Source organism: Microtus oregoni, unplaced genomic scaffold (genome assembly GCF_018167655.1).
Source record: "Microtus oregoni isolate MIOR12 unplaced genomic scaffold, Mior012 000012F_ref0000307, whole genome shotgun sequence".
Classification (NCBI taxonomy): domain Eukaryota; kingdom Metazoa; phylum Chordata; class Mammalia; order Rodentia; family Cricetidae; genus Microtus; species Microtus oregoni.
The window spans coordinates 3,693,831-3,715,331 of NW_024543071.1; the positions used below are offsets into that span (position 1 = coordinate 3,693,831).

Here is a 21,501-nt window from a genome sequence, read left to right on the forward strand (position 1 = left end):
ACAGCTGCTCTGCTTCCTCTTTCTGTGCCGACACCTGACTTCAGTGCCACTGCTGACTCCCTTTTTCAAGTCTTTCCTCAGTTTTCAACTTTCTTGTGCTTGGCTCCAGCACTGCAACTCCCTCCACTTTGGTCAAATTCTAATTTGATCCCCAGTAGTCTGTCCGTCTATCTACATGTATACAGTTTCACTTTTGCTGATATGTATGTTTATTCTCCATTGCCTGCCTTCCCTCATTACCTTCACAAAGACAAATATGACTAATAATCTCAAGCAAAACAGTGCTGGATGACCTAAAACCAAACGCAGTTACAAACACCTGTGGGCAACCATGTGGGTGCTGGGAGTCAAACCTAAGTCTTCTGTAAGAGCAGCAAGTGCCCTTCACCACTGAGCCATTTCTTTGCCCCCCCCTCGGAATTTATTTTATTTTATATTTTAATTCTAGAAAAAATTATAGTTCTAATGCAATCCTTTCTTATACTCACAAATTTTTAAGTCAACACAATTAACAAGTCTAACACACTGAAGGGATAGAATTGACAGATAAGTAGAGAATGCCCAGTAATCTGAATACGCATCATAAGTGTGAGTGTGTCTCTGCACACCTTCAACAGTGAAAGGTGCTGCATGGCATGGGTCTGCCAACATTTCACGGCGGATGGGGAGGGGCATGGGAGGCCCCACCCCTTCATGAGGGGACATTAGCAATGACCCGAGGAGAGCAGAATCATTTTCCATGGTAGTACAGCCACTCGCCAGTTGTCTAGGATCCAGGAAATAACAGCCACCCAACCCTGAGTGGCAAAGGGAATTCTTACACCAAAAACTCTTTATCTGAAATTCAGATGCAACTCAGTGTCCAGACGTGTCCTGTCAGTGGCTAAAACTGACAATTTATTGACTCTACACTGGTATACTGTCCGGGACCAGTTCTGACTAGACCTCCACATCACGCTCACATTTAAAAGTTATGACTATCGCTCCTGAAAACAACATTGCTAATCAAATGATTCTTCCCGTTTCAACTGTCTTGTTCTGCTATTAACTTGTAAAATACAATCATCAGCAGAAAAAGAAACCAGGTAAAGCTGCTCCCCGTGTGGTTCCTGTTATAGCCCACCCAACCACACTGTGGCATAACCACTGGCCACAGCGAATAAACTGAGGTTATAACGCTGGCAAAAAAAAAAAAAAAAAAAAAAAAAAAAAAATACTAAAAAAGTATGTGGTTACATTAAAATTAAAGGAGAAAAGCAAATTACTTTTATATATGCAATTACACTCCATTCTAAAAACTAAAAGGTAGCAGGATTCATTTTGCCTACACAGGTATAGCCTACCTTTATATGAAATTTATTTAAACACTCTAGATTGGTAATAAAAATTTTATATGAAACAAACTCCAATGTGCACTGAAAATGTTGACTTTGGACAAAATGATTGCATATATTCTCAAATCTGTACAATTATAGCAAGTATGTACTATCAGAAAAATAGCTTTTTATATATTTGGCCAATAAAACTTAGTTAATTATAAAAATCTAAAAATAAATACTTACTTCAGAACCATTTGGAAAGAACTGTAGTTAAAGGTGTATCCTCCAATGACCCACATGAATTTCCCATGTAAAACTGCTTTATGTGAAGCCCGACCTACAGAAGGGCTGAAGGGTTTAACATTTGGCAAAATCCAGTAAGACTCAGTAGAAGGGACATTCAGAGAACAATCCGGACCTATTTAAAAAAAAAGATAACCACACACACACAACACACTGAATTAAACAAAGATTGTAGATTAAAGAAACAGATAGATTACATGGAATAAGAGAACTTAAAAACCTAATACCCACCATATTAGAAATGTCTGACCGTACTTGGTGGTGCACACCTCCAAAGCCCTCAGTCAGGCTGAGGGACGAAGAGTGAAATCTCAGGGGCTACTGAGCAAGTTCAGCCTGAGCTACACACAGTAAGACCTTGTCCCAAAATCTTCCCTCATGAAAACAGCTAAAATATAACTTGCAAATAAACTCTTAGCAAGGGGAAATATGATCAGATCTTAACATGCTCTAATGAATATCATAGTTTAAAAAATATAAAATTTCATATTTACTTTAGCATGCTACTAGAATATTAATCTACTTCTGTCAATAATGAGGTCACCTTGAACAAATCTGTTTACCTAGCCAATCATTAAGCTTTCATACATAAAGCGGAAACAACAATCTACTCACAAATGCTATTGCAATTTTTTAATATTTCACAAAATAGTATATAGAGCATTTATAAACTATTAGACAAATGTGAAAATAAGAATTACATTATTAAGACCCAAACTGGCTTCAGTAGGTAGGCTCATATATCAACAAAGAAAATAAAGTACAATAAAATAAAAACCATTTTAAAACTATAAAGGGTTTCATCGAATGAAAATCATTATTAGTTAGCGTGTTCCATGCATGGCTGCCTGATCTGGGTCTCCTCAATGTGAGATGCAAAGAGGCTGATAAATATCTCTGGAACCGGAGTCACAGGAGGAACTCCTTCCGCTCCGGTCCTTCTCTCACGTGACAGCTGACATCTGGATGCACTTATCAAGCAGCCACGACTCTATCACGGGCACACCTGGTGGCTGCACTTGGCAGATGCATGTGTCTCAAGCAGAGGCCTACGACCACACTAGCTGAACCAGGTCTGCACCTGCAGTCTTCTGAGTGGTGTCTAAATACTGAGATGAAGGGGGAAGTCCAGTACCTTCCACTTTGTATCAATAGCCAAGTCGTGAGTGCAGGACCAAATTTCTCCAAGGACATGGAAAGAGCCACTCCAGAGAAAGCGGAGGAGAAGAGGTGCAATACCCTTCTGCTAACAGTGCAGTTTGGGGTTTGAATGTAACATCGAAACATTCATAACATCCCTTAAAACAAAACCTAAACCAGAAGCAGAATGCAGACAACAGGAAAGTGTTTGCTCTGCTTAATACTCTGAAAGCTGAGAAGGAAGGAAAGTCGCAAAGTCTAGAGTGAGCAGAGGTTACTGGCTTACAAGGAGTCAGGGAAGAAGCCGGCTCCAGGAAATGAGCAGCAAGCACTAATGTTGACTGCAGGAAGCTAGACACTGGAGACACTCTAGAGGGCTCTGTCATCATTCTGATGCCAGTAAAAGTATCTGAGATTACAGACGAAGGTCAGAATGCCAACATTCACAGGAACTTAAAGGAGACATTTTCAGTCCCATGGATGCTTTCACTACAGTAAATGCAGTAACTGCTAGTCTGGTGGGCACCACAAAAGGACCAGAAGTACGGCGTGGAGATATAACTGAAACACTGCCAAAAAATGAATTCCCAGGATGAACTCCACTGGTAAAGATGCAGTAGACACTTCAGAATGACAAACTTAGAATATTGCTTGGTTAGTCAAGAGCCATGAGAGGACAGACTCCAGTTTTGAAAGAGGCTCTGTTCAGGGGGGCGGACACATTATCAACCAGTACTGTATCAATCAAACTCGTCCTGCAAACTTCACTGACCTCTACCTTTAGACAACCACAGCTACTGCAGTCTCTACCAACGATGGGAGCCATCACACAGGCAAGACCGTCCACCAGCGAAAACAGACTTCTCAGCAACAGCTCAATGACTGCTGTCATTTTGCAGCAAAAGGTTTTAATTAAGATAGGTACATTTTATAATAATCTTATTGTAAATTTACAAGTATAATTGTATATTTATAGTTTTGTATAAATATAATCATGTGTTCTGAGAAACTAGAAAAACACACATAACTTACTATACTGCAATATTTATTTCACTGTAACCGTCTAGAACTAAACTTACAATACCTCCAAGATTACACCTATATTTGATATGTTGGATATATTGTTTTGGTCAAATTAAATTGGTCAAATGTTGAAAGTAAAATTAATTCTTACAGTGCCTCTCATGTCATCGTAGCATACCTAAATTATTTTTGCTATACCCAACATTTTTTTCTTCCACTTATGATTTAAGATGTATACTGAATTCTGAAATTCTCCAAAATGAGAAAAGCAAAATAAGAAAACAACTTTGAAGAGAAGAGCACTGCCTTCTAAGTCCACTGAAAATCTTTTGTTACAGTAGCCAAAATATTCTGCATATGGACTAGGCTCATAAAAGCAATCTCTAAAGCGTTACTGTCTGTTTCAGTGTATTTAAATACCCTTTATCTATTCTAGTAATATTTAACTTTCCAAACAATGAATTGTATGACTGGTGATCATCATTCCATTTATTATGACAAAATTATAAAGTAAAATTATTTACTTTCCAAAATGTCACAGTAAGCATAAACTCTTGCCCATTTTAACCAATGGTTCCTTTAAGTGTTTTCTACAGGGAAAGGGAGATGAGCGCTCTAATGGAGCCTTCCACACTTAAAGCACACTCCTCGGTAGTTTGGAAAACGTCTCTAACAACAGAAAGATCAAAGTGATGACAAATGAAAGAATAAGATGAGCGAGAACAGAGAAGAAAATGCTGTCACCATGCGATACAGAAAACTGAAGTACAGAGCCCAGCTGAGACAGCAGAAGTGCTGGAAATGGAACCCAAGACTTAACTTAAGCCAGGCTCCTCCTTTGTGTGTGCGCTCTTAATAAAATGTCCTCATCCAGAGCACTGGTTCTCAACCTGTGGGTCACGACCCCCAAAAGACCACTGGAAAACTATTTACAGTACAATTCATGACTGTGGCCAAATTACAGTTACTTTGCTGTAATTTTGTAGTAATAACAAAATAATTTTATCATTGGGAGTCACAACGTGAGGAACTGTATTAAAGGGCTGCAGCATTAGAAAGGTTGAGAACCACTGTTCTAGGGAGACATGCTTACTGCTAACATGTGTACGCGTAGATGGCTCACGACACCACTGTGTGTCAGCAGAGTGGACAGGGACAGCACTGGCTTTCCTTTTTCCATATGTTAAGGCATATGCAATTCTGGGAGTTTATGCCGTGCCTTCATGACATACTAGTGAGAACAGAACATAAAAGCAGTAGCGACAACAAGAACAAATATATATAAAATAAAACAAGAGGGAGTATGATGTTTGAATGTCTATAACACCCTCAGAAGAGAAGCATTCCAAAGAGGAAATAATCATGTAAAGAGCGAAAGAGGAGGGGGTGTTTTCAGGTAAGGTTACACAGATATAGTCTCCTTTTGTAATCAAGCTATTAAACTAACATGACAGATAAACTCGGTTTGGAAAGCATTATGTAAGCCCTACTTTGATTTCTTTGGTTTTACTTAAACTACTATAAATAGACAATTACTATAGAATAGGAAAATATTTTACTTCAAAATTTAAGTGGAAAAAAGTCTCAAAGCAATTTATGAGGGTAAGGATACAAAATTTGGAAATGATAGAGTCCTAACATTAATGAACACTTGAAAATGTGCACCTGCCACAACCATAAATAACAGATAACCACTAATAAAATCCTTGTTACTAGAAGTCACTGGTACAGTGTGTACGTGTGTAGTAGGATCAGGGAGAACCACCCTGTATTGTAAGAACACACGTTCAGTGTACCCTGAATTATGTAATTCGTGAGGCCAAGTTCCCTGTCAAAAAGGCATACAGTAGCACAAAGGAAGCTTCTCTGCAAATGTAATCAGCAAAGTAGACTTGATCAGATGATGACCAATAACGATACTCATCTCTTAGCTTAACTCCACAATGAGAAACATATGACTATATACCCACGCGCTTAAGAAACCCAAAACTCTTCAGTGTGGTTTAAATTTAAATTTTAAATTCTTTACTGAAATCTAACTTTTACAACAGGCAGCTAAGTAAACTTTCACTTACTGAAATAGTCTATGCTCTTTTTTAAATATCCACAAGAGGTCAGTCTTCCCTAAGAAATACATTTAAAATGATGCCATACCTGTGAGACACCATTTATTTTCACAATACAGTACATTACCCATTATGAAGTAAATTTGAATACACCACATACTAAATCCGGTGAAGTCATCTAATCTCTGAAAAGTCAACAAGAAAATTACAGAAGATCATAATGATCATATACCTACAATTTTAAGTTTAACGCATAACGTCATTTAATCCTTAAAACAGCAGGTAGACAAGCCTACCAATTCTGTTTACTGTAGAATAATCTTTTTGTACACTGTGAGGATGTGTCTTTGTCAAGAAGCCTTCTGATTGGCTTAATAAAGAGTTAAAAAGGTCAAATGCTAGGCAGGAGGTATGGGCGGGACCTCTGGGCACAGAGAGCACTCTGGGAAGAGAAGGAGACATGGGACAAGTCTGACACAGAATGGGACAGAGGTAAAGGCCCCGTGGTAGAACGTAGAGGGATTATTTGGGAGCTGGCTGGCAGGACAGCCATTACATCTGTTTGTGAAAATGCAGACTACTAAGAAGTTAACAGTTAACTACGGATACCAAAGGAAAACCAACAACAACAAAAGTGAGGCGCAGGCACACAAACACAGACAAACGAAGGCAGAATTCTCAGAGGCCAGCACTCCACACCCTGCGCTTACCTTGCCAGCTGTCATTGCAGACACACAGTTTCTCTCCCGTCAGGTCGCAGTAGCCGTGGTCCGGACTGCCACAGTTGGCTTTACAGTAAGGGATATCACACGCTTCCCCTTTCCAGTACTTATCACACTCACAGTACACTTGACTCGCAACAGACACACTGGTTGTACACTTTCCATGGCCAGAGCAGTTGTTGGGACAAGAATTGATTCTGTAAAACATAATTCACATTCAAATATTCAAATTCAAGAAAAATAAAAATGAGTTGAGTGGCTTATATAGACTTAATTTTCATTTGTGTTTATTAATTTAACAGTTTCACAGCATGGCTTTGTTCTTGAGCCCATCTGTAGAGACAGGGTCTCCTGCCCCAGCCTCCAGGGACCGGCAGGCATGAGCTGTCACTCCCAAGCCCCCTTCAATCCTCTTCACTCAGTTGTTCCCATTTGCAGTTAGTCTCAGTTCATCCAACCAGGTATGTTGTCCCCAAACTCCAGTGTCCAAGGACTACACGTTCAGCTTCTAAAACATCTGTGCAGTTTCAAGTATGATGTTTATAAAGCCTTAAATAAATATTTTTAATATATATATTTTAAGAAAAAGAGAAATTTATGAACTCCTGAAACTTAAGAGAATCAAGAGATGACTTGGCTCTAACCTTAAGACACATGCTACCCCCCCACACATTCAAAAGAGGCATGCTCATCACATTTCATGTTCATGCCCTTTAACGGATTGTATTCTAATATGTATTTACTTTCCCTTGTGTACATATTTGGGTACATTATTGTATTAAGAAAACCCATAATGATTGCTGATTCAAAAGTATTTTAAGTACTTTATTCTTGATGAAATTATTTCTGCTGAGCAATTTCTAACTTCGTGAAGCAAAGAAAACAACTGACAAGCTGTTCTGTGGCCGTTCCTCTAAAAGCACCTGATGGCAGTTCTCATTAGCGCACCCTTAATGTCTAGATACAAAAGGATCTGGATGAAAACAAGTATGTTAAGAGTGAGAGAGACGGTTCATGGTTAAGAGCAATGGCTACTCTTCCTGGGCACCCAGGTTCAATACGCAACACCCACCTGGTGGTTCACAACTGTCTGTAACCCCAGGTCTAGGGGATCCAATATCATATCCTGGCCACGTGTGTGATGCTATATGTGTAAAACGATGCTGGTACTGTTTTCCCTTAATTAATTACTTAATCAATTTTTAATTTTGTAATTAACTTTCCAACCACACAGTTTGCTACCATAAGATCCTCAAGACTTGATAATAATCATCATAAATCGGGCTTAGAGGGCAGTCTGTGGTACAATGCTAATAACTTACATCACTTAGAAAAAGATCCTATATACGTGGAAATTTAATACCAACCCTTTCCTGGTATGTAGGACATTCACATATAAGTTAGGGCTGTTTTACTAGATGAAAGTGGACAAACACTTACGAGTAGAAGATGTTGAAGCCAGTGAGGTTATACGCAGCATCGCTGAAAAAGTGCAGCAGCGCATAGCCAGACGTGGTGACAACCTCAGGCACCGTCTCGTTGCCCCTCACCTCGGGGACAATCAAGCCACTGAAGAAGATCAGAATGGAGAGCTGTGGGTACCCACTGTGACTGCACAGAAAATAGACTCAAAAACAGTATCCATGTCAGAAAGCAGGCAGACTGGAGAGGACAACTACAGGGAAGTACACACCAGTTCATCAATTTCTACCCCATTAGGTAGACAACACTGCTGATAATAAACTAGCACTCACCACCGCAGCACCCTCCTCCCCCACGCCTGCTCCTCTGCCACTACTCTGTCCTCCTTCTCTCCTCCTCTTCCAGTTCTACCTGGGCTGAACTGCTATCCGTCCCTTGGCTCACAGACAGACTTCACTCTAACTGTGGCTGAATAGCTTTCTCCTCCCCGCTGATTACAAAGAGTGATGGAGAAACACTTTAAAGCAGCATACACGCTGACAGAGAAATCTACTCAAAACTATGTGTTCCCAATACGATGATCTAGCTAGCAGATACGTTTTAAATGTGTGCTTTTATTTCTTTAAAATTCTGCTTATTATTAGATTAGAACATAAATATTCCTAAATATTCTCCATCTAGGTCAATAAGTACACAAAAGAAAACATATGGAGAAAGGCAGGGTAAAAAATGTACAAAAAGTTCTAAGTATCAGATAATTCCTCTGTTTGCTTGGTGACTGGTTGGTGGTTTTTGTTTTTCCGGTTTTTTGAGACACTGCAGCCCAGGCTGATCTTGAGCTCACGGTGTCCCGCCTGTCTTAGCCTCTCAAGTGCTGGGGTTACAAGTGAACACTTCCGCTACCAAAGCTCCTCCACCTGCAGCGCCATTCTGCTCTTACTTGTCTCTTTAGAACATTGTAAAATAGAATATTGATATATATCTTCTATATATAGCTTGTGAGATTCACAACGTTTTTCAGATACTCAATTTTTCATTTCTCAAAGTAGTAAAAAAAAATTGCCAAAATTAAAGTAACATTTAGGCATCACTGGTAACTGAATTGTCTCAAACAAATTATATGTGATACAAAAATGAGATTCTAGGGATGCTTTATTTGCAAATACAAACAAAGTAAAAAGTAACCAACCCCTGGCTTATTGCATCTATACGTGTAGTGGAGAATAGACCATTTTAAAAAGAGATGGTCAACAGAATTTGATTTCCACACCACCAGTCTTGGTTTGGGACACATAATACGTCCCAAAGTTGTGTGACTACATCTGCTGTGTAACTTGTCTTGAGGAGACACATACTGACATCTATTCACCGGAGAGGATAAGAGTATTAAAAAACTTTCCAATTATAAACAATCTTCATATTATAATAATATCCTGCCTACAGAATAAGATCCAATTCCTAAGTACAGTGCACAGGGAATCACTATTTGAGTAACTCAAGAATTACATCACGTAGGCGCATGCTGACTCTCTCACTCACCAGACAAACAACTTTGCTACCAGTTCTTGGAACAGAAGCTTCAAATCCCTAAAATTTCTCATGACAAACTGTCTGCTATGCACAGTAGGCCTTGACAGTTTCTGTCAATGTTTCTCTTAAACAGAATCTAAAGCTACGCTTCCAGCTGGGGGAATGGTCACCCAGCAAACCCAGCAACGAGATTGTAGAGTTGAAGTCATCTAGGATCAGCCTGCCTTAGTAACAGAGGAGGGAAGAGTAGAGATATGTACTCAGCTCCCTCATGGACAATGATGCCACAACCCAGCCCACATGATGAAGCAAACAACCAAAACCCAACTCCAGACACCTGCAGCTCAGGTGCGCCTCCAAGTGAATGTGTGCATTGAGGTGCTGGGTGGGAAACACCCCAAGGACACAATGTTTTATGTCTGTCATCATTCCCAATCTCATTCTATGCCTCCCTTTTAGGCTGGTTGCCAATTTCTATTCTTGAGAATAAAACTTCAGCCACAAATACAGCACTTTTCTGAGTTCTGTGAATAATTCTGGAAAATTAGGAAGCATGGGTTCCCTCGGTTTGTGGTTAAATAGTCAGAAGAAAAGATGGGGACATCCTCCAACTTCCAGCTGGTGTCTCCAGTGAGGACAGTCTGTGTGCCCTTCTTCTAGCAAGTTTCACCGTACTCCAGGCCTTGGTGTCAAAACGACCTTTGCTTTATTCCTTACTACATCTTCCAGGCTTCTGACAGACTCTGGTAACTGAGGGAGTTATTAAATGTAACAATTATCCATGTAGTTGGCTGAGTGATAAATATTTATCGTATTCTAATCCTAAAATAATTAAATGCATATTCTTAGCAAAGTAGAGTTTAACACTATATGCTTCTGAATTGAGACTGAAATCCTAATCCTAGCTTATCACCTCCTAGAGGTAAATGATTTCTCTCAGTCTCAATTTTTCAGTCATAAAATGGAAGATAACAGTACTTCAGCCACAAGATTTTAGAAAGGGTCTAGAAAACATTTAAACTGTAGCCACAACACTCGGCATCGAGTGGATGTTCAATAAACCACAAGGTTCCATCTCCTCGGTGTCTTAGACCAAAAGCAACTTGGAGGAAAGAGTTTATTTGGCTTAAATATTCTGAATCAGCCTACTGATTCAGCCAAGGCAGAAACTCAAACTGGACAGGCTCCTGCAGAGGCCATGGAGGGTGCTGCTCACTGGCTTGCCCCTGTGGCTCCTCATGGCTCATCCTGCTCTTTTATAGAAGTCAAGACCACAAGCCCGGAGTGATGCACCCACAACAGGACAGGCCCTCCGTGTCAATTGCTAATTAAGAACGTGCCCTACAGGCTTGCCTGCAGCCAGATCCTAAGGAGGCATTTTCTCAGTTGAGGCTCCCTCTTCTCACGTGACTACAGATTGTGCCAAGTTGGCATAAAACTGTCTAGCTCACTCGGGACAGGTAACAGGAGTGCTTGATGATGAGATTCTCAGTTCCACCTTCACAGGTTAAACCCACGGTAATTATCTCAGGAAAGCTTCCTTCAGTGACAGGAACACATGGGTAGAAATCTGTTAAGTAGGTGGTAATGAGTGCAAACTCATGAGATGACTGAGCAACAGAAAAGATGAGTCGAAATGATAATCAGTCAACAATGACACAAAAGTAATGAAATGGTCACAGAATGCAGTATTAATTGTCAAAATTAAATGTGCAACTATTGTATCTAATTGCCATAATAAATTTTCTAACATAATTGGTTCAAGGGTCTATTAACATTTTTATCTAGTGTCTTTAAACTACTATTTCTAACAACTTTTCATGATGTTCAAAAACCCAGAATGGAAGTTCTAAAGGGCTCGAGGGGCTTCCGGTGACTGAGAGTGCTTGTTGCTCTTGCAGACGACCAGAGCTCAGGTCTGTCCTCCACATACACAGACACACACACACACACACACACACACACACACACACACACAGTCTTTTCTAAAGCAGTTCTAAAGTATTTTCAGCAGTACCATAGGAAACCTAAACTACTTTCTACAGGTATACTCTAAAGCAGTCACACATTATAGAATCACAAAATACAATGGAAATACCAGCCCTCAAATGCTTGATAACAGAATTCCAAGTTATTGAGGAAATAAAATATTTGCAAGATAGTGAGAAGAATGCTTTAAATTAAAATAACTGTGGGGAAAAAGACTTTTAGCTACACTTAACTTTTCAACATTGATAGAAATGAGAGATAATGTATAACAAAGGTAAAGAATAATGTAATAAGCAATGTCAACAATCACGCTGGTTAAGCTAAATACAAAATCTGTATTATACATCCATACTTTCTCTGTAGCTCATATATTTTCCTCCCACTCATAACTGTTCAATAATGCAGTATTACTGCAAAGTTTAAATTAATATTACATTGCTATGATTTCAAAATTAATGTCTTGATAATCTGACTGCTTATAAAATATTATGAAGTGACCTAAATTTCCAAACTTTTGAGAGCTAGTAGAAATACCTCCTTTAAGCCGGGCGGTGGTGGCGCATGCCTTTAATCCCAGCCCTTGGGAGGCAGAGGCAGGCAGATCTCTGTGAGTTCGAGGCCAGCCTGGTCTACAAGAGCTAGTTCCAGGATAGGCACCAAAAACTACAGAGAAACCCTGTCTTGAAAATCAAAAAAAAAAAAAAAGAAAGAAAAGAAATACCTCCTTTATTAAAACCTTTAACCAAGTATAACTTAAACCTGGTTTCCAGAATTTAAATTTCCCCCAGTTCGTATAACAAAAAGACAATTATAAAAGATGCATACACTCATCTATCTGTCAGCCTGAACTCACCCAAAGCCCTCTGAGCAGACATTCAAGAAAACATATTCAAACCAACTTAAAGGAATAAAATAAATGTAGTGAAAATAAGGAGGGTTTATAAAGACATTTATAGTTCCTATAGTATAGTATAGAATTTATTCATATTTATAGCATGTTTACATTACTGTGCATACAATTAAGTAGACAGTCATTGTAAACAGTATTATAATAATCTGTGAAATCCGGCCATCGCCAACTACCATAAATCTGAGTCCAGATCAATACAGTAGGCTTCAAATAAGCAAATTATACAGTTCTTTACTTTCCTATGGCTGTCAATAGCTCATCGGGCAAACATAATCACTCACCTAAGCACAGCTACTAAAGGCGCATATATTGAATCTCCATCATAAACATACATGTGATCCCAGCTGCATTCAGTAGCAAAATGATTGAATCTTAACCTTAACACTGCATTTGGACTGAAAGAAAAAAAAAAAGAAAGAAAAGACAAAGAATCTCCTTAATTTCATATAAAATATAATATTTTTAGAATCAGGCATAGTAATTTTATCAAAAATCTATTACAGATACTTTTTCTACAAATCCTTAAATCACCAGAAGAAAAACTGATATGCTTTCAAGATACTGGTTTCAAACTACACATATCTTTTTCTTAAAACTTCAGTCAACAACAAAAGGCAGACATAGATTGGACTGAGGCAGAAGTTACATACTTTATGTATTTTTTACCTAAACCTTATTAAATTACAACCTAACAGGATGCATTCTATCACAGCGAGCTGTAATAGAGCTGGAGACAACATTAACCACCAGAAGCATCTGATGCAGTGATAGAGAACCTTCAGGTGGAGGCATGAGGCTCTTCCCAGTGTGCTCAAAGGAGTGGTGCACTGAGGAGAGGCAAAGGCAGACTGCGGTAAATAGTAGAAAATAGCTGCTGTGGCTTTAAAAAGACTTTCAAGTATTCAGAAAGCCTGGTTTGCAAACACACTCTGAAAATGGTAAAGCAGCACCAAAGGATCCTGCTGGCTCACTTATGGCCTGCTCAGGATGAACTTTAAATGGTAAACGCCTCATCGTGAAAAGTGCCCAGAGGTAAACAACTAACTCTTCTTCAAGACGTTATGAAAATATTTCAAAGATCCTTAGCACAATTAAAATTTAAAGGGCTATGAGAACTAAAATGCTGAAAAGTATTAACCAATAGCACAGCCCGGCACAGAATGTGTTTACACTCTCTGCAGCATTTGTTAAGTTCCTAACAAGAGGCTTCTCAAAAGCCAAGAGGTCTAATGTGTGTTTAGTCCTGCAATAATATAACTCAAAGACAAAATACGTATTTATCTATTACACTACAGATGTACTATGATTAAATTTTTAAACTTCATAAAAACTATGCATATGTTCCATAATAAACAAGGAAATAAATATATAGCTAGTCATTTTACCTAATTTAACATTAATCATTTACTTTAACACCTCAGAATAAAATTAACTTATTTAGCTAAAATTGTATACTTACTAGCCTTCAATTAGCCATGTACACTTAGTTTTATATTTATAGTTAATGGGACCATCTGTTAAATATCCAGAAGGTTCTGTTAATCTAGAAAAGAAAAATCATGACGATTACTTTAAGGTAGCATTAAGGCAGGCAGTAGCATGTTAAAATTCAAATCACTAGGTCAAAGGACTCAGACATAAGGGGGTAGAGAGATGGCTCAGCAGTAAAGAACACTGGCTGGTCTTCCAGAGGACCCGGGTTCAGTTCCCACCGCCCATACGGCAGCTCACAACTCTCTATCAGTCCAGTTCCAGGGGATCTGACACCCTCACACAGACATGAAGGAAAACAGCAATCAATGCTCATAAAAATCAATAAGTAATTTTAAAAAATAATAATCTGGCATAACGGTTTACAAATTGGAGGCTATATTGACAACCTAAGCCAACAAAAAGAAAATTTTTCTTTTGACAACCTACAACTAAAAAGAAAATTAGTCTAAATTTCTTGAAACTTGACAAACCATGGCCATTTCAACTGACATAGCAGGAAAAGTCAGTGAAAAATGTCTTACTGAAGGGTTCTGTGTTGACAAAATGTTGATTAGGTTAAATTTTATTTCACAAAAACTAGGCTCTGGCAAAAGAAAGAAGATCAAATTCATTCTGAGTGGTGCGGATCTTCAGAGAGAAGGCCCACAGGTGAACCCTTCTCCAGGAAGACGCGGCTGGACCTGGTTTCTAGGCACCCGAATTGTTAAGAAGCCATTGTCATACTTCTGAGCTCTGCTGACTATTTTTATCAGTTTCTCTTGACTGCTTTACACTGTACACCATCTCAACCAATTTTACAAGTATATCAAAATGTTTTTGTTTATACTGAAAATACAAAAACATTGGATTTCTCAGAATCTTAAAATATTTAAGACAAAAACTTAGGTGCACTTACTTCTAAACAAATTAATCAACAAATCTATACTCAAATAATTAAAATATCTTTTTATTTAGTGTTCATATGTATACAAACATACTTCACATGCTTTTGTAGTTACATAAACAGGCACATATGTACCCAGTGGTGTGTATGTGTCTGTGTGTATTGTGTGTGTCTATGTGGTGTGTGTGTGTGTTATGTGTGTGTATCTGTGTGGTGTGTATGTGTCTGTGTGGTATGTGTGTGTCTGCATGTGTATACATATTATCACTCTCTCTGCAATTTAATTTTGCACACAAGTTGTCAGAGCTAACTTTATAACGTAGTCTAGCTAGATTGACCACTCAGTGTGGCTGAGAGAGAACGTGAACAATTAGAGCTGAGCAGTGCTGGCACACATCTTTAACCCCAGAACTCGGAGAAAGAGACAGTGGGTCTCTGTGAGTTCGAGGCCAGCCTGGTCTGCAGAGTGAGTTCCAGGACAACTAGGGCTACAGAGAAACCCTGTCTCGAAAAACAAGAAATAGGAAAAAAGGAATAATTAATACAAGCAATGATCAACACGATGACTTGGGGGTCACGTTCCCTCATTTGTGGCACAGGTAAAAAGCTCTTTAGTTGTAGGAAGTTTACCTTCTCTGGTAAACACAGCAATTTGCGACAGTAGGGAGTCTGAATATGCTCAAGGGACTCCTTGGAAGCAGAATCTCTAAGGGATGCACTGTGCCCATCACCCATCTGGTGCTTCCCACTCCTGTCACCCACTTGCCTACTGGGTGAAAATAGATCTGGGCCCCTCAAATAGTCTTTCCTTGTCAGATGGCAAGGAGTCTGTCAGTAAGCTGGCATGGTTTGCTCACAAAGTGCCTGGAAAAGAATCCAGGTTCCACTGTTCACGCGGCTTGTGTGGCTTTGCCAACACCAAGTTCCTACAAAGCATCACGGCCTGCAACATCCAGGGACCAACAGCCCCCCCCCCCCCCCAGGGCTTCATCTCAGCCAGTTCTTCCAGCAAAGTTCCTACAGCAAGACTCTTTCATGAGCAGCCCCCTCAGTGTCTACAGAATACGTCAAGGCAAGTTCCAGGGGGCAGGCATTGAGCAAGTTTCACGAAGACCAAAGGAACTGTTTCCATTCATTAAGCCACAGCCATGCCCATCAAGCAAGATGTCAACTTAAAACAGTAGGAAGGATTCTTAGTCCCTATGTGCTCTCAGCCATAAGCACAAGGACTGCTTTTAACCATTTCTATTCTTTCAAAGCTCTTTCTCTCCTATTACTCCCATCTCCCTTACAAACCATACTATTTACACAAAGTTTTGTTAAAATTATGACTCTCTTTCCTAACTATATTAAAGCCAAGTACACTAGTACAAAATTCATAAAAAATAAATTGCCAATAACGTACCACTTTTCACCCAACGAAAAACAAAATGCGACAATGTCAAACATTGGCAAAGAGGAAGAGAAGAATTCTCATGGAAATAAGTCAGCACAAGTTTATAGAATAATTTGTTGTTATCTTAATAGTTATAGGCATGTGGTAGTGCAATGGCTGACAGTGGCAGCGCTGTGTTCACACTGTAGTGCAATGACTGACAGCACTGTGTTCACACTGTAGTGCAATGGCTGACAGTGGCAGCGCTGTGTTCACACTGTAGTGCAATGGCTGACAGTGGCAGCGCTGTATTCACACTGTAGTGCAATGGCTGACAGCGCTGTGTTCACACTGTAGTGCAATGGCTGACAGTGGCTGTGCTATGTTCACACTGTAGTGCAATGGCTGACAGCGCTGTGTTCACACTGTAGTGCAATGGCTGACAGTGGCTGTGCTGTGTTCACACTGTAGTGCAATAACTGACAGCACTGTGTTCACACTGTAGTGCAATGGCTGACAGTGCTGTATTCACACTATAGTGCAATGGCTGACAGTGCTGTGTTCACACTGTAGTGTGATGGCTGACAGTGGCCGTGCTGTGTTCACACTGTAGTGCAATGGCTGACAGTGGCCGTGCTGTGTTCACACTGTAGTGCAATGACTGACAGCACTGTGTTCACACTGTAGTGCAATGGCTGACAGTGCTGTGTTCACACTGTAGTGCAATGGCTGACAGCACTGTGTTCACACTGTAGTGCAATGGCTGACAGTGCTGTGTTCACACTGTAGTGCAATGGCTGACAGTGGCCGTGCTGTGTTCACACTGTAGTGCAATGGCTGACAGTGGCTGTGCTATGTTCACACTGTAGTGCAGTGGCTGACAGTGACTGTGCTGTGTTCACACTGTAGTGCAGTGGCTGACAGTGGCCGTGCTGTGTTCACACTGTAGTGCGATGGCTGACAGTGGCTGTGCTATGTTCACACTGTAGTGCAGTGGCTGACAGTGCTGTGTTCACACTGTAGTGCAATGGCTGACAGTGGCCGTGCTGTGTTCACACGGTAGTGCAATGACTGACAGTGGCTGTGCTGTGTTCACACTGTAGTGCAATGACTGACAGCACTGTGTTCACACTGTAGTGCAATGACTGACAGCACTGTGTTCACACTGTAGTGCAATGGCTGACAGTGGCCATGCTGTGTTCACACTGTAGTGCAATGGCTGACAGTGGCCGTGCTGTGTTCACACTGTAGTGCGATGGCTGACAGTGATCACTTTCTCTCATTCCTCCTTACATTTCCATACTTTGGAAATTTCTAAAGTGATTATCTGAATCTTTGTGGAAGGGCTCTCCTCTGGCAGCTAAAACTCATTTTGCCTGTGCAAATTATGAATCTACCCCCTCCCAGGAACAGCTTTTAGAGAACAAACAGTCTAATCTAAGGAACATAACTGCCTCTGGCTCTCCTGCCTTGGCACTGGTAATCCCTAAGTACACCTGTCCCTTGGGCCTCCCTGGGGAACTGGACTCCCACAGTCCCTGTGGTAGGTGACTAGGAGCCCTCTCCTAACTGCCTGTTCTCTATGTCAGTCTCCAGACCTTCCTAAGGCACGGACTGGACCAGCAGAAAAGGCTGCACTCACCAACGCAGGAAGTTTTGGAATATTCATATTAGTACTTCAAAGATTTAGTCTAATAGTAAAGAGTGATAGAAAGCTTGGCGAGAAGGCTCAGTGGGCGAAGGGACCTAGGAAAAGTCAGGCAGCCTGGGTTTGCTCTCCAGGACCACACAGTGGAAGGACAGAGTCAACTCCAACAAGTTATACTTGGACCTCTACACAACCCTCTCTGTCTCTGTCTCTCTCTCTCTCTCTCTCTCTCTCTCTCTCTCTCTCTCACACACACACACACACACACACACACACACACTCACACTAAACCTTTCAAAGACAGTGGAGCAGTCTCCTGCTGTACAAACACAACCATGTGCTGTAGGAAGCAAGGTCCGTGTTGATGCTGCGCGTCAGAAACGAGACAATGCCTGCTCATGGCCGCTCATGGCTTTTGTCACAGCCCTCAAGTCCAGTGCGAAAACTAACATTCAAAACAAAACAAAATAAATAAATAAAAGTCAGTAGAAGCCTGAGAGCTAAGAGGATTCTAATTACATGGACTTGAGAACCTGGAGCCCACGTAGTTTTGGAACCAAGCCTGCAGCAATGGTATCTCAAATCTGGGAATGGAAAAAAAAAAAAAAACTAACTTCTGATTTAAAGGAAGTGGCCACTTGTCCTTTGGCCATAGCACACAAAGCACCAGAACTGAATTAAATCAGTTTAATCAATTAAAGAAAGTTTGCTACAATAACTATGCTTCTAAAATCCATGCCATTCATGTACAATAATAGAAAATGTAAGATAAAAAGCCCTAAATGTCTGGGAATTAAGAAACAGTTTTCTACGCCACGAAGTCCTCTAGAAAACTTTTAATTGACTCATTCTAAAATCGCAGTCTCCTAAAGTCTGTGAGATGAAGATTAAACTAGTGCTTAGCAGAATTTACAGCTTTAAACATGAGTCTTAGAAAACTAAAAACAATTATCTAAATAATAACTCAAGAAACTAGAACACATCCAAAAAGAATTGTAATGAATGAAATCGTAAAAAAAAAACGGAAATTTTCAAAATAGTAAAATCATAGCAAAAAAAAAAACCTATACAACTAAAAAGCATTTTACATAGAATAATAGTTGTTAAACTCCTAACAAACTTGTCAAGAAAGAAAATAAAAATATTAATTATCAAGAAGAAAAGGGAGATATTATTATTACTAACTTAATAGAAAAAATAGGATATTAAAATTTTTCTGTCAATTCATTTGATGGTTTAAAATGGGGGGAAAGGTCAAACTCAACTTGGCAAAGTCAACAACAGAGCCCTCAGCAGCTCCCTGAGATGGACAGGGACAGTGCAGAGCAGACCAAGAACAGTTCCCAAAGAGCCAGCCAGCCACTAAAGAAGCTCATAACTCACACAGCACCAGAGAACCCTGCAAGCACAGATGGCTTCATTGGTAAAACTTTTCCATCACTTAAATGAGAAATAATAAGAATGTTTTGTAATGTCTTTCAGAGATTAGAGAAAAAAGGAATTCACATCAACTTATTTAATAATGTCAGGATGACAAAACCTGATGAGAATGTTTCAAAAAATAAACATTACAGATAAATAACACTCAAAAAAAACCTCAACAAAATATCAAATTTAATTAATCATAAAAGAACAACAGGACAATATTCCCGGCAGAGACATATCAGTGGGCAGATTTGGAAACTCAGAAAGGACACTCCCTGAAAACGAAGAGAAAACAGACAGCAGGGCCTTCTCTAAGAACTGTGTAGGTGTGCGCCAGGGGATCCAGGAGCTACATGAATGCCTACGTCAGACCACATGCCCAGAAAAGACCTGAAGGGACAGAAGCGAGCCCTGCTTACCCCTAGGCTCAGAACAGAAGAAACGGGGCCATAGGAGAGTCTTAACCTGGCACCACAAAAGCGGCAAAGACTCAGGCATCATGGAAATCGCCACCAGGACCATAGCAGTTGACACAAGGTAGGGACATGGTGGTACAAGCGTTCTCCAGTTCCTGGGCTCTAATTTAAACATCTCCTGTCCTCTAGGGAAGCACACTTGGGAAGCCACAGTACTCCTTAGAGGAGGAACACAGGGAACGTCTGCTCATCACCAGGCTACAAAAAACACATGAAGCTACAGGTGCCGAGCTTCTGTTCGCATCAGTGGGACTAAGAGGACTATTACGGCAATATCACACCCACAGTGCGAACCCACTCACATCCACACTAAGAACACACTCATACCTACAGTAAGAACACACTCATACCTACAGTAAGAACACACTCACACCCACAGTGAGAACTAAAATCACACCCACAGTGAGAACCCACTCACACCCACAGTGAGAACCCAGTCACACTCAAGCAAGATCCACTCACACCCACAGTGAGAACCCACTCACACCCACAGTAAGATGCACTCACACCCACAGTAAGAATCCACACACCTACAGTAAGAACACACTCACACCTACAGTAAGAACACACTCACACCTACAGTAAGAACACAATCACACCTACAGTAAGAACACACTCACACCCACAGTAACACACTCACACCCACAGTAAGAACACACTCACACCTACAGTAAGAACACACTCACACCCACAGTAAGAACACACTCACACCCACAGTAAGAACACACACCTACAGTAAGAACACACTCACACCTACAGTAAGAACACACTCACACCCACAGTAAGAACACACTCACACCCACAGTAAGAACACACTCACACCCACAGTAAGAACACACTCACACCCACAGTAAGAACACAATCACACCCACAGTAAGAACACAATCACACCTACAGTAAGAACACAATCACACCTACAGTAAGAACAATTTTCTTTCAAGTCTCTCGATTTCTTTATTCTTCCAACCATCACCTTAAAGAATTGCTGTTACACTGTCAACTTAATCACAATCTGTTACCTGTTCTAAAACCCAAGTCTTAAAACTCTAAAACCAGAAGTGACCACAAACAACAAGTTTTCAACGTATTCATTTACTTGGCAGACATCTCCAGAAATTAAGCAACGTATAATTTATAATATGCCTTCTAAGTTTCAAACCATTAATTTTTTTTAAGACAGGTCCTTGCTCTCTAACTCTGGCTAGCCTAGAAATTGATGTATAGCTTAGGCTGGCTTGGCAAATCATGAAATCCTCCTGCAGAAGACTATGGAATGCTGTGATTGTAACTGTGAACACCTACGCCCAACTATCATTAAACTACAACACTTCTGTTCTCGAACTAAGAACCAGAGATAGATGGATGCCTAAATTGAGAGCCAGCACCCATGTTTAAAAAGCTGGCATGGTTGTGTGGGCTCTTCTGTGGGCAAAGGCGAGAGGACTGCTGGGGCTTGCTGGCCCACAAGCATACACTACCATGCTCAGCTTGTATGTGGGTTCTGCTCATAGAACTCGGACCCTCCAGCTTGCAATGGCAAGACCTTTACTGTAACCTGAAGTATCCATGCAGTAGGAGATATTTCTTAAAACACATTTTGTAGTTGAAATATTATTTACCAGCTTGTTGGCTTCCTTTCTGCTGTTTTACATTTATTGACAAATACTAGTTGTCTATATTTCTGGGGTAAAATATGGTGTTTCAACACAAATGCACACTATGGAAGAGGGGAAGATGGTTAGCTGAGGATGCTGACGAGCTTATCATAGACAGAGA

At 40.3% G+C, this 21,501-nt stretch overlaps 1 protein-coding gene across 5 annotated transcripts in view; it reads right to left on the bottom strand.

The window, feature by feature from the left end:
* Atrnl1 (attractin like 1) overlaps positions 1–21,501 on the bottom strand; it is a 561,295-nt gene that overhangs the window by 528,647 nt on the left and 11,147 nt on the right. For all 5 annotated transcript variants that reach the window (XM_041661191.1, XM_041661190.1, XM_041661192.1 and 2 more), the window contains exons 2-6: positions 13,884–13,967; positions 12,706–12,819; positions 8,014–8,142; positions 6,562–6,770; positions 1,563–1,737 (exon numbers count right to left, since the gene is read on the bottom strand). In XM_041661191.1, coding sequence (XP_041517125.1) covers positions 1,563–1,737; positions 6,562–6,770; positions 8,014–8,142; positions 12,706–12,819; positions 13,884–13,967 — 711 coding nt within the window. The remainder of the gene's footprint in view (positions 1–1,562; positions 1,738–6,561; positions 6,771–8,013; positions 8,143–12,705; positions 12,820–13,883; positions 13,968–21,501) is intronic.